Source organism: Copadichromis virginalis, linkage group LG3 (genome assembly GCF_057382275.1).
Source record: "Copadichromis virginalis isolate Kocher_CV1m ecotype Utaka linkage group LG3, C_Virginalis_male_GT1.1, whole genome shotgun sequence".
Lineage (NCBI taxonomy): Eukaryota > Metazoa > Chordata > Actinopteri > Cichliformes > Cichlidae > Copadichromis > Copadichromis virginalis.
In genome coordinates, this window is record NC_140620.1 from 6,520,357 (window position 1) to 6,533,207 (window position 12,851).

Below are 12,851 nucleotides of genomic sequence, written 5' to 3' on the forward strand. Positions count from 1 at the left end.
GTGAAATTGGGCAACCTTGGCAAACAGATCTCATGACTGGAAATCTTTTAGTAGTATTTGGATATAGTATAACACAACTGTCAATATTTTTATAAAACATTTCGATAGTTGACACAAAGTTTGGACCAAAACCAAAGGTTTTGAGTGCTTTAAATAAGAAATAATGTTCTACTGTATCGAAAGCTTTATAAAAATCAAGAAACACAATAAGGGAATCATCATCTATATTGTCAGAGTAGTCTAATAGGTCAAAAATAAGCCTTATGTTTGAACTGATATGGCGGTTGGTCATAAATCCAGTTTGTGTTTCAGCTATGATCTCATCTAGATTTTTCTTTAATCTTTTGGCATAGACCAATGAGATAATCTTATAATCTATGTTCAAAAGTGTGATAGGTCTCCAATTTTCTATAACAAGAAGATCTTTATCAGGTTTAGGAATTAAAGTTATAATACCCTGTTTCATGCTTGTGGACATTTCTTTTCCATCAAGGCATTCCTTAAACAATTCTAATAAAGGATCAACATCAACATCCCATATCCCAGAACTGTAAATAAAATTCCACTGACGAACCATCATTGCCTGGAGATTTGCCCTTTTTCATTGATCGAATTGCCTCTGAAATTTTTGATTTTGTTATGGGACGTTCACAATTAGTTTTAAAGTTTTCCGAGATAGTTGGTGCAAAATTTTTAACAGACTCGATAAATCTATCACAATCATTGATATTACAATTTGATTTGTATATATCTTTGTAGAATGAACCAACATGTTTTGAGATATCTAAATAATTAGTGGTTATGTTATTATCAATCTTAAGAGCAGATATATTGTTTCTTCTTTGGTTTCGTTTCTCAAGAGCAAAAAAGTAACTAGAATTTCTTTCACCTAGTTCTAGCCATTTTGCTTTGGACCTTATAAAAGCCCCTTTAGCCATGTGAATATATGCATTATCTATTTCTTCCTTTAGTCTTTTCAATTTAATTTCTTCATCATCTGATAGAGCATCTTTCTTCATTAATATGTTTAATTCATTCATAATACTGATTTCTTTAGTGTCATTTCTTTTTTTTAATTTCTTTGCTTCGCCTTATTGCCGCTTCCCTTACCTTGAATTTGAAAAATTCCCATTTTAGTGTGTGATTCATATTGGTATCCCCGAATATCTGTTCTGCTGTTTTTTCCACTATACTACAAAATGTATCATCATTCAATAAATTATTATTTAGCTTCCAAAAACCACGTAGTTTACTTTGACTTTGTTTATTGCCAACTAAGTGAATTGTGATTAATTTGTGATCGGTTAATGGAGCAAAATCATGAGAAGATTCTGAAACAAAATGTAAACACGAAGAAGATATTAACCACAAATCGATTCTGGATTGTAGAGATCTATTTGCATTGCTCCAGGTAAACTCTTTTGTATCAGAGTTGAAGAATCTCCATACATCTATAACTGCAAGTTGTTCACAGAAAAATGCAGTGCTTTTAAATTTTGAGTGTTGAGATGTTCTTATTGGTACTCTTTCTATAAGATCGTCTGGAGCATCATTATAATCTCCTCCAAGAATCATGTGGGCTCCTTTATATTTTGATATTAAAAAATCAAGTTTCTCAGACAATTGTATGCACATAGATTTGGCCTGAGTTGTGTTATTATGACTGTATAAATTACAGACTATAAAGAAGGTGTTGTCCAATTTGAAAACCAGAATAATCCATCTGCCTTCATCTGAGGACAATGATTCAATAATATTACCTTTAAAGTTGTTACGGAGAATGGCTACGCCTGCCGAATGTTGAGAGGCGTGGCAAAAATAACACTGATCACCCCACTGTGCTTTCCAGAATTTTACATCATTATCACTCGAATGAGTTTCTTGTAGAAAAATCAAAACAGCATTTTTCCGTCTACAGAAAATGAAAATTGACTTTCTTTTGGTACTGTCACGAATACCTCTCTCCGTGAGTGGAGTTCAGGGTGACCTTATGAAACTGTGACGTTTGAGCCACTTCCTGTTCTCAGTCCCAGCGTCCTGATCACCGAGGTTTCTGTTGCTCTGATATCTGATATTGATTATATTGGTAAACAGGCTGTAGCATAAACATCAAACACAGCTGAAGCAGTTTTTCAATGGTTGGCTTCAAATGATCAGTCGGTTTGAAAAGTAAAAACAATTTAAAAATAGGTGAAGCTGATGCAGGGTGAGTGTTAACACCAGGACTTTAGAGGGAAGAAGAGTCACAGCTCAACATGTTGTTGACGGGTTGTTGTTCAATCTGGGGAAGACATCTGAATCATTGCAGGGGGAATGGCTTTCACAACTTTAATGAATTTACTCTGAGTACATGATATGCCATAATTATCTATGAATTTGTTATATGTTAACACATTTCCGTCATTGTCTAAAAGGTGTAAAACCGTCCAAATGCCATGATCCATCCAATCCTTATAAAAGATGGATTTTCTTTTATCGTATACATCTGTTGTTCCAAATCGAATTTGTATGTGGAGAAAAAATATGCTTGTATATCATTTTCCAGTACTGGAGAACCTGTTTGTGAAAATTGGATAATTTAATTTGGATATTTCAAAGTCGCACTTTATAAGAAATTCAATGCCACCCAGCTTCTTGAAAATTACTTTGGGGAAATAAAACCAAAATACCGTTTGAATTATTTATGAAAGATTGCAACCATTTGAGTTTGAGGGAACCATCATTGTTTCAAAATCAATCGCATTCAAACCTCCTTCTTCAAATGACTTCACTATATCTTTCTTCCTAACATAATGTTGCTCGTTTCTCCAAATGTAATTGAAATTAATTCGATTTATATTATTGATTAGACTATTGGAAACATATAACCATTGTGATGGATAAATCAATCGAGAGATACCTTCTGTTTTAGTAAGCAAGACACGTCCAAAGATGGAGAGGTGTCTTTGTAGCCAGCTGTTTAAAATCTTTTTAGATTTCTGGGTAATATGCTCAAAATTTAGATTTTCTCTATTATTTGTGTTCTTTGACATTATAATACCCAAATATTTAATGTCAGTTTTAATAGCTATGTTAAGAGAGCTACTAGGTCACAATCATGAATAGTTAATAATTCACATTTTTACTTTAGTGCGAACAACTCATATGAATTTCAAAGCTGTTCTAACAGCTTTGTCCATTTTCAGTTTGTTTAAGGCTTGATCTCAGTCATCCAGTGATATATCAGAATCACACATTTCTCTGAATACAGAATCGATTTTTGGAATATAAGATTCAATCTGATCAAAACAAGTTAATGAATCAGTGATTAAATATTTCGAGGAGTATAAATTTGAGTAAAATTTATGTTTTTCTTCCGCTATAGTCTTATAATTTGTGCATTCCTCCCCGTTTACGATTAATGTATTAATAGATTTCTTTTCTTGCCTCCATTTCTCCAAATTGTAGAAATATGAAGGACTTTTTCACCTTCTTCTATCCATTTTGCACGAGCTCTAATGTAAGCTCCATGAGCCTTTTTCTTGTATAGATCATCTAATTGAGCCTGTAAAGACAACAGGGATTTCTTATCAGCCTCTGACATAAAATGTCTATTACAATAGTTATTTATATTGACAAGTAATTTACTTTAAAATTCCTTCTGTTGTCTGCTTTTCATTTTACTAAACATAATTGAAAATTCTTTAACTTTAAATTAAAAAAAAAATCCCATCTATGTATGTAATTGCCAATTGTTACATTGTTGTACATTTTATGGAAGAGCTCTTTAACATTCTTAACATACCCATCATCATTTAACAGATCTGCATTAAATTAAATGCATTAAATATATGAACTGAATGTTTCTTTCAGGCTGTAAAAACCTTATTTATCCTCCATTACAGTCCTGCATTCAGAGCATTACTTCTGTTATATTAGTACATGTATTTTATTCTGATGAACACATGAAACTCTGAGCTGGATTGAATCCATTGAACGTACGTACGACTCTGGATACTGTAGCTCCTGTGAAAACTAAGGCCTCAAATCAGAAGTACCTGACTCCGTGGTATAATTCTCAAACACGTACCCTAAAGCAGATGACTCGTAATCTGGAGAGGAAATGGCGTGTCACAAATCTAGAGGATCATCATTTAGCCTGGAGAAATAGTTTGCTGCTTTATAAGAAAGCCCTCCGCAAAGCCAGAACATCTTACTACTCATCACTGATTGAAGAAAATAAGAACAACCCCAGGTTTCTCTTCAGCACTGTAGCCAGGCTGACAAAAAGTCAGAGCTCTTTTGCGCCAACCATCCATTTAACGTTAACTAGTAATGACTTCATGAACTTCTTCACAAATAAAATTTTTATCATTAGAGAAAAAATTACCAATAATCATCCCACAGATGTAATATTATCTACAGTTACTCTTAGTACCATTGATGTTAAGTTAGACTCTTTTTCTCCAATTGATCTTTCTGAGTTAACTTCAATAATTACTTCCTCCAAACCATCAACGTGTCTTTTAGACCCCATTCCTACAAAACTGCTCAAAGAAGTCCTGCCATTAATTAATTCTTCGATCTTAAATATGATCAACCTATCTCTAATAATCGGCTATGTACCACAGGCCTTCAAGCTGGCTGTAGTTAAACCTTTACTCAAAAAGCCATCTCTAGACCCAGCAGTCTTAGCTAATTATAGGCCAATCTCCAACCTTCCTTTCATATCAAAAGTCCTTGAAAGAGTAGTTGTCAAACAGCTAACAGATCATCTGCAGAGGAATGGTTTATTTGAAGAGTTTCAGTCAGGTTTCAGAGCTCAGCACAGCACAGAAACAGCTTTAGTGAAGGTTACAAATGATCTTCTTATGGCCTCTGACAGTGGACTCATCTCTGTGCTTGTCCTGCTAGACCTCAGTGTAGCGTTCAATACTGTTGACCATAATATCCTATTAGAGCAATTAGAACATGCTGTAGGTGTTACAGGTACTGCGCTGCAGTGGTTTGTATCATATCTATCTAATAGACTCCAATTTGTGCATGTAAATGGAGAGTCCTCTTCACATACTGAGATTAATTATGGAGTTCCACAGGGTTCAGTGCTAGGACCAATTCTGTTTACATTATACATGCTTCCCTTAGGCAGTATCATTAGAAGACATAGCATACATTTTCACTGCTAAGCAGATGACACCCAGCTCTATCTGACCATGAAGCCAGATAACACACACCAATTAGTTAAACTGCAGGAATGTCTTAAAGACATAAAGACCTGGATGGCCGCTAACTTTCTGCTTCTTAATTCAGATAAAACTGAGGTTATTGTACTCGGCCCTGAAAATCTTAGAAATATGGTATCTAATCAGATTCTTACTCTGGATGGCATTACCTTGGCCTCCAGTAACGTGGTGAGGAACCTTGGAGTCATTTTTGACCAGGACATGTCCTTCAACGCACATATTAAACAAATATGTAAGACTGCTTTCTTCCATTTGCGCAACATCTCTAAAATTAGAAATATCCTGTCTCAGAGTGACGCTGAAAAACTAGTTCATGTATTTATTACTTCCAGGCTGGACTACTGTAATTCATTATTATCAGGATGTCCAAAAAACTCCCCGAAAAGCCTTCAGCTAATCCAAAATGCTGCAGCTAGAGTCCTGACAGGGACTAGAAAGAGAGAGCATATTTCTCCTGTTTTGGCTTCCCTTCATTGGCTTCCTGTTAAATCCAGAATTGAATTCAAAATCCTGCTCCTCACATACAAGGTCTTAAATAATCAGGCCCCATCTTATCTTAATGACCTTGTAGTACCATATCACCCTATTAGAGCGCTCCGCTCTTGCTCTGCAGGCCTACTTGTTGTTCCTAGAGTATTTAAAAGTAGAATGGGAGGGAGAGCCTTCAGTTTTCAGGCCCCTCTTCTGTGGAACCAGCTTCCAGTTTGGATTCGGGAGACAGACACTATCTCTACTTTTAAGATTAGGCTTAAAACTTTCCTTTTTGCTAAAGCATATAGTTAGGGCTGGACCAGGTGACCCTGAATCCTCCCTTAGTTATGCTGCAATAGATGTAGTCTGCCGGGGGATTCCCATGATGCATTGAGTTTTTCCTTTCCAGTCACCTTTCTCACTCACTATGTATTAATAGACCTCTCTGCATTGACTCATATCTGTTATTAACCTCTGTCTCTCTTCCACAGCATGTCTTTATCCTGTCTTCCTTCTCTCACCCCAACCGGTCGCAGCAGATGGCCGCCCCGCCCTGAGCCTGGTTCTGCCGGAGGTTTCTTCCTGTTAAAAGGGAGTTTTTCCTTCCCACTGTCGCCAAAGTGCTGCTCATAGGGGGTCATATGATTGTTGGGTTTTTCTCTGTATCTATGAAGCGCCTTGAGGCGACTTTTGTTGTGATTTGGCGCTATATAAATAAAATTGAATTGAATTGAATTGAATTGAATCAGAGTCCAGGACTCAGACTAAACACACTGAATGTGTCCTGAGCTCGGCCGCTGTTCCACAGTAACTGCTGTCAGAGTCACTGTTACTGAGTTAGCTTAGCTAGCAGAGCAGCTAGCAGTTAGAGTATGAACTCTGTAAGCAGTCAGCTCGGTCCTGGATATGGTTACTGACATAAAGCTGCTCTCTGCAGCCATGTTTGACCTGCTGCTTTGTAGGACTACAGTAATGGAGGATTTGGAGGCTGAACTCGGCTCTGTGACACTTTTTGTAGTGAACTGATGAAAGCTGCGTCTCAGATGGATGTTAGTCCAACACATCAGACACGACCTCTGCAGCTCTCAGTTGATGTGCACATGAATGATTTGTGTTTCCTCTGCAGGTGAAGGTAGAAAGTGTGTGTGAGCTGATGTGGATTGAGCAGCATGGATCAGTGTGAGGACAGAGAGGAGGGAGTCCCTCCCTCTAAAAGCACTCTGTGTGGGGAACATGAGAGCCAGACCAAAGCTCAGAGGTGAGATGACCATCTCTAACTGTCCATGACTCTTCTCCATGTCACAGCTCAGCACTCACATCACTGCTCCATCATTATTCACACTCATACCTCTGTGTGTGTTGTTTTAAAGCCCAGAGCTGTGGAGCGTACCAGGCTCAGCTGGACATAACCCTGAAACTAATCCAGAACCTGGACCTGAACCCAGCTGTGTTTCCTTAAAGAGCAACGACTCGAAGGAAATTGCTGTAAACTTTAACAAAAGACTGTTATGTGACAAAGAGTAAGTACATTATTTTTATGAGATTGTTCATCATGTCTTTAATTTAATATTTCCAGTTTTTCCTTCCTGTCTCATGAAGCTGTTACATTTATTGTTTTTCTTTTAGGATCAATAAGAGGCCAGAATCTCCTGGACCCGAACCCAGCTGTGTTTCCTTAAAGAGCAACGACTCGAAGGTTTTAGGTCTAAACTTTAAAGGCTGTTCTTCTGCTGCTGAGAGGTAATGTGTGTCTAGATGTTGTTCCTGACTCTGTATTTTTGAATAAATCCTCATGTTTAATATCAGCTCAGCTCTTTTTCACACATTTCTATGTTGGTATGTGAAGCGGTGTGTGTTGGAGTGTTTCCACAAACACAGCAGTCAGAGTGGAAAGAGTGGATGTTGTAGGAGGTGTTTGTGTAGTGAAGAGGCTGAGTGTCTGTAGGACTCCAGCTGCTCCAGCAGGTGTCTCCTTTGTGCTTTGCTTCAAACACAGTGTAGGGAGGAGCTTCCACTCAGGTGTTTCAGGTGTTGCTGGACGGAGGAGGACAAATAGTTTTTCCCTTCAGTGACACTTCAGCAGCTCAATGTTCTGGGAGATGTTTGTCTTTATGAAGGTTTATGGATTCTTGTTCTTACTTTGGTTAAACTGAGCAATACATTTTCCATCTAACATTTAAAGTAAATTTCCAGGTGAATAAAAGATCTGCAGCTGCAGCCTCTGTGATGTTTCACAGTCTGAAAGTAACAAATTCAACCAGAGTTCAAACAAAGGCTTAATATACGTGTGTGTTTGATATAATGCCAACAAGTACAAACAGGTGTTCTTACAGGTCTTAATCACAGAGGTCTGATAAGTCTGGTGACTTTCACACTCAGCAATTTTGCTGCCTTTTATTTTATATTGGCCTTTTTAAAGCCCTTCAAAGTCTCCCACATTCATACAGAGCTTTTAACACCAAACTCCTTTACAGTCCTTCTCCTCTCACACACGATCACACGACTGATTTGTCTGCAGCAGCTGTGTTACTGCTAGTATTTTATTATGTGTGTAATCTCCTCATACTGTTCCTGTGGTTTAGTTTGACTTCCTTCTGCAAACTCAGCTGCTCTGTTGCTGATACACGTCTCCATGAATATGATTGATCAGATGCTGCCAACACCATGTGTTTCATGTGAGCGCTCAGCTGAAACCCTGGGTTGACTTATCGAGTTAATAACAAGCTTCACGTGACTGTGAATGCTAAAGTGAATCCAGATAAAGGAAAGAGACCCTGCTAATGTTGGACTCACTTCTTAGTGTGGATCCCAGGAGGAAGTTCAACATAGCCATTCTTTGTGCTAGCTCGACCAAACCTGAGACCACAGTGCAGGATAATGATTATCATCTGTCTCTGTCAAGGACATTTAAAATCCACAAATAACAAACATAATTATATTTGATCATTAAAAATCTCTTTTCACTTAAAAAAGCATGAGCACACTGGTGGATTACAGAAACATGAAAACTCGTTAATAGTAAAGTTAATTTAGGCGTAAACAAAGAGGCAAACATACTGAAGTAGAAGGACTGATGTTTGTGTTAAAATACCCTCTTAAAGCTTAAATACTGATTCAGCTTCTTTACTCAAGTAAAGGTAAAAGAGTACAGGCTCTGAAATGTACTCACAGTATTAAAGTAAAAGCTCCATCTTTGAAGGAAATTTCTGCCAGTTTTTGTGCAAAGTTACCTGAATTTCTACCTCCAACATTAATATGAGAAAATTATCTGAACTTTTATTCTAATAAATTTAATCAGCTTGAACATTTTGTAGCACAAAAGTAGAAAAAAGCTCCGTTTGCTGTTGCCTGCATTGTAGATGGGCGGCTTTGCCTCAACACCTAAACAGGAAAATGAGTTTAGTCAAGTATTAAAGTGGGATTGAAGAGGTCAGGAAACCAGAGATCAGGTGTTGTGGTGCAGCATGGTCACAGGAATCATTTAGAAATGGGTCGAAATATTTTCTCTTCTAGATTTTTTGCACAGTCTGATGTGCTGCTGCTCTGAGGTTTACTGCTCTCTGTGTGCTTAGAAAACTGTGAGGTACAAGTAGATTTGACACAAGTTATAATGGCTGATTTCCATATAACGGTGGAATACAGGGACTTAATCGTTAAGTAAGAAGAAAGTTTGAAGCCTAATCTTGAAAGTAGAGATCGTGTCTGTCTCCTGAATCCAAACTGGAAGCTGGTTCCACAGAAGAGGGGCCTGAAAACTGAAGGCTCTGCCTCCCATTCTACTTTTAAATACTCTAGGAACAACAAGTAGGCCTGCAGTGTGAGAGCGAAGTGCTCTAATAGGGTGATATGGTACTACAAGGTCATTAAGATAAGATGGGGCCTGATTATTTAAGACCTTGAATGTGAGGAGCAGGATTTTGAATTCTGGATTTAACAGGAAGCCAATGAAGGGAAGCCAAAACAGGAGAAATCTGCTCTCTCTTTCTAGTCCCTGTCAGCACTCTTGCTGCAGCATTTTGGATCAGCTGAAGGCTTTTCAGGGAGTTTGTTGGACATCCTGATAATAATGAATTACAGTCGTCCAGCCTGGAAGTAATAAATGCATGAACTAGTTTTTCAGCGTCACTCTGAGACAGGATATTTCTAACTTTAGAGATGTTGCACAAATGGAAGAAAGCAGTCTTACATATTTGTTTAATATGTGCGTTGAAGGACATGTCCTGGTCAAAAATGACTCCAAGGTTCCTCACCACGTTACTGGAGGCCAAGGTAATGCCATCCAGAGTAAGAATCTGATTAGATACCATATTTCTAAGATTTTCAGGGCCGAGTACAATAACCTCAGTTTGATCTGAACTAAGAAGCAGAAAGTTAGCGGCCATCCAGGTCTTTATGTCTTTAAGACATTCCTGCAGTGTGTGTTATCTGGCTTCATGGACAGATAGAGCTGGGTGTGCTATGTCTTCTGATGATGCTGCCTTGGTGATTTCAACATCCATGTCTGCTGTGACACTAAACTTCTGGTCAAGGACTTTTTAAATATTATTGACTCTTTTAACTTGACCCAGTGGGTTACTGGTCCCACTCATGAAAAAGGTCACACACTAGACTTGGAGCTTTCCCACGGGCTGGATGTGTGCGTCACTGAAATATCTGAGTTGTGCATCTCCGATCATCTTCCTGTGTTGTTCACAGAGATGGGCAGTACGCGTTACTGTAATCTGATTACTTTTTTCAAGTAACAAGTAAAGTAAGGGATTACTATTGCAAAAACGGTAATTAGATTACCGTTACTTTCCCATAGGAACGCTGCGTTACTGCGTTACTAAAAGCGTTTTTTTTCTGCGAGAATGTCTCACGACAGTGACGTAAGCGAGTGCGCCGTTAGTGACAACAGCTGTGTGCAGATCAACAGTGGATCATATATCGAGTGCGGGAGAGAGTATGAGCGTGCAGTGTTTAAAGCGTGGAAGTACTGACCTTACTTTGAGTTTGATTCCATAAAAAGTGACAAAAACATTAGTGTCCGTTGTGCGTGGGAAGAAAACTTTTTACAGCGAAAAAAACCCTAAACTTCCGAGCAAGCACCAAGTGCGCAACGACGTGATGGGAAACTCACAGAGAAACTCGCGGATTCTTCCACTGACCGCGGCACACCTGCACCAGGGTAAACCTCCGCCTACCCCACTCCTGCTTTACTGGTGAAAATAGAGCAACAGGACCGCTGAGTCTTTGACTTTATTTATTTTCTGCTGTGTTTTACTTGCATCTATTTGAAAGAGTGAGTGTAAACACAACAAATATTTTATTTTATGTGCTGGAATGTGTAGAAAATAGGTTTAAATGTTAAACTAATTTATTCAAGTCAGAGAATGTTGCATATAATTAAATTTTTGCTTGATGCATAAAGTTAAAAGATTAAAACTAATAAAACAAGTTTTAAAAGGAGACTTTTCCATTTGATTACATTTTGTATGATGGATTATGTAGAAAAAGTAGAATTGGGCTGAAAGATCTATCGCTTTATCACCTATTCAGGTTGTAAATTGTCTTTTTAAAATGTAACTAAGTAACTAAGTAATTAATTACTTTTGAAAATAAGTAATCAGTAAAGTAATGGGATTACTTTTTGGGGGAAGTAATCAGTAATTAGTTACTGATTACTTTTTTCATGTAACTTGACCAACACTGGTTGTTCACTCTAACTATGCGCTGCTCGGTAGATAAGCCGTGTGCCTCAAAAAGCGAGTGCTTAACCCTTTACAGCCGATCGGAGCGGGCACGCTCTGTTTTGCGTAACTATTTTTAAATCCCAGTAGCAGTGCAACCACGTAAGCTAGCGCAAAAATTTTTTTTGCATATGAAACCGGAGGAGTTGTACTTACATCTTATGCCATCAGCTTGTCCTAGGTCACAGTTTCCTTCCACATAAAGCTTTGCAAAAACTGCATAAAAAGCGCTTGCAGGAACAAAAACATAATATTCCAGAAACACGCTTTACTGATCCAATCATCTGTTCATAACACTTCCTACGTTGGAATAGACGTCAGCGCGAACTTTTGCATTTCCGCCATTACCTGCCCAAAACCGGAAGTTACGTCATTTTCGCGGAAATGTAGTCTTTTTTACTATCAGGGCCTCAGCTCGTCTTTTTAAAAGTTATCTTTGACTTTATGACTTTCTGTGTCTTTTCTGGGATGCTTAGGACTCATATTGCACTGCTGGAAATAGTTTATTTTGATGCATATGCTGCATTTTTGCAAATTTGCAGTATAATATTTATTTTCGTTTTTCCTGCAGTGTATAAAAATTGGTGTATGTCAAAAATAAAACTATGAAGACACTCAAAATAAATTTCCTGTGGTGGGAAACTATTTTGTGCAACTTTTTTGTATTTACAGTTTTGAAGGATAAGCCTCTTAAATTTCTCTAACTACAAATATATGTTAAAAAAGCAAAAACGATTTTCAATTTTTTTGTAGTTTATTGCACTTTTTTGCAATTTATGTGATTACTATGCACTTAATGAATACATATCATTAAAATCTGGGCTATAATGGTTGTATTGATGTATAGCAACTTGAAATGCTCCCAAAAATGGCTCCACAGCAGGTAAAAATATAATATAAGCTCTGGTGGACTTGGTTCTATGGTAGGTCTTAAAGGGTTAATGCTCTAACAGCGCCGCTTTTTCTGCTGCCTTTATGGACTCTGGAATAATGAACTCCAGCTGTTAAAGTGTTGAGGACCTTTCGGACTTTCTTCATTCTACCTGCACTGATATTTTGGACTCTATTGCTCCGTTCAGGACTCTGTGCGCTCAGCATTCATCAGACCTGTGGTTGAATGAACATAGACGTGACTGTAGATGCGCTGAAAGGAGATGGAAAAAGGACAGATTGTATGTTTCTCTACAGATTTTAAGGACTTTCTGTCTTTCTGCTCACCAAGAAGCTGTAAAACCTGCAGACACAGTTTGTTTTAAACTTAGTGTCAGTAAACAGTCACAGGCCTCAGGTACTTTTTAATGTCCTCAATCGCTTTCTTCGTTGACGTGATAATGTCGGAGTCATTTCTTCACCAAGTATTTGTGATGATTTTTTAGCATTTTTAACAACAAGCTTCTATCTATTAGGGCTCTTGTCTCGCCGACTGCTG

The 12,851-nt window shown here is 37.9% G+C and overlaps 1 protein-coding gene across 1 annotated transcript in view; it reads left to right on the forward strand.

Moving 5' to 3' along the window:
• The window catches only part of LOC146712483 (protein NLRC3-like), a 145,010-nt gene that overhangs the window by 2,449 nt on the left and 129,710 nt on the right, over positions 1-12,851 (forward strand). The window contains exons 2-4 of the mRNA XM_085442986.1: positions 6,820-6,951; positions 7,064-7,213; positions 7,320-7,433. Coding sequence (XP_085299112.1) covers positions 6,863-6,951; positions 7,064-7,213; positions 7,320-7,433 — 353 coding nt within the window. The 5' untranslated portion in view covers positions 6,820-6,862. The remainder of the gene's footprint in view (positions 1-6,819; positions 6,952-7,063; positions 7,214-7,319; positions 7,434-12,851) is intronic.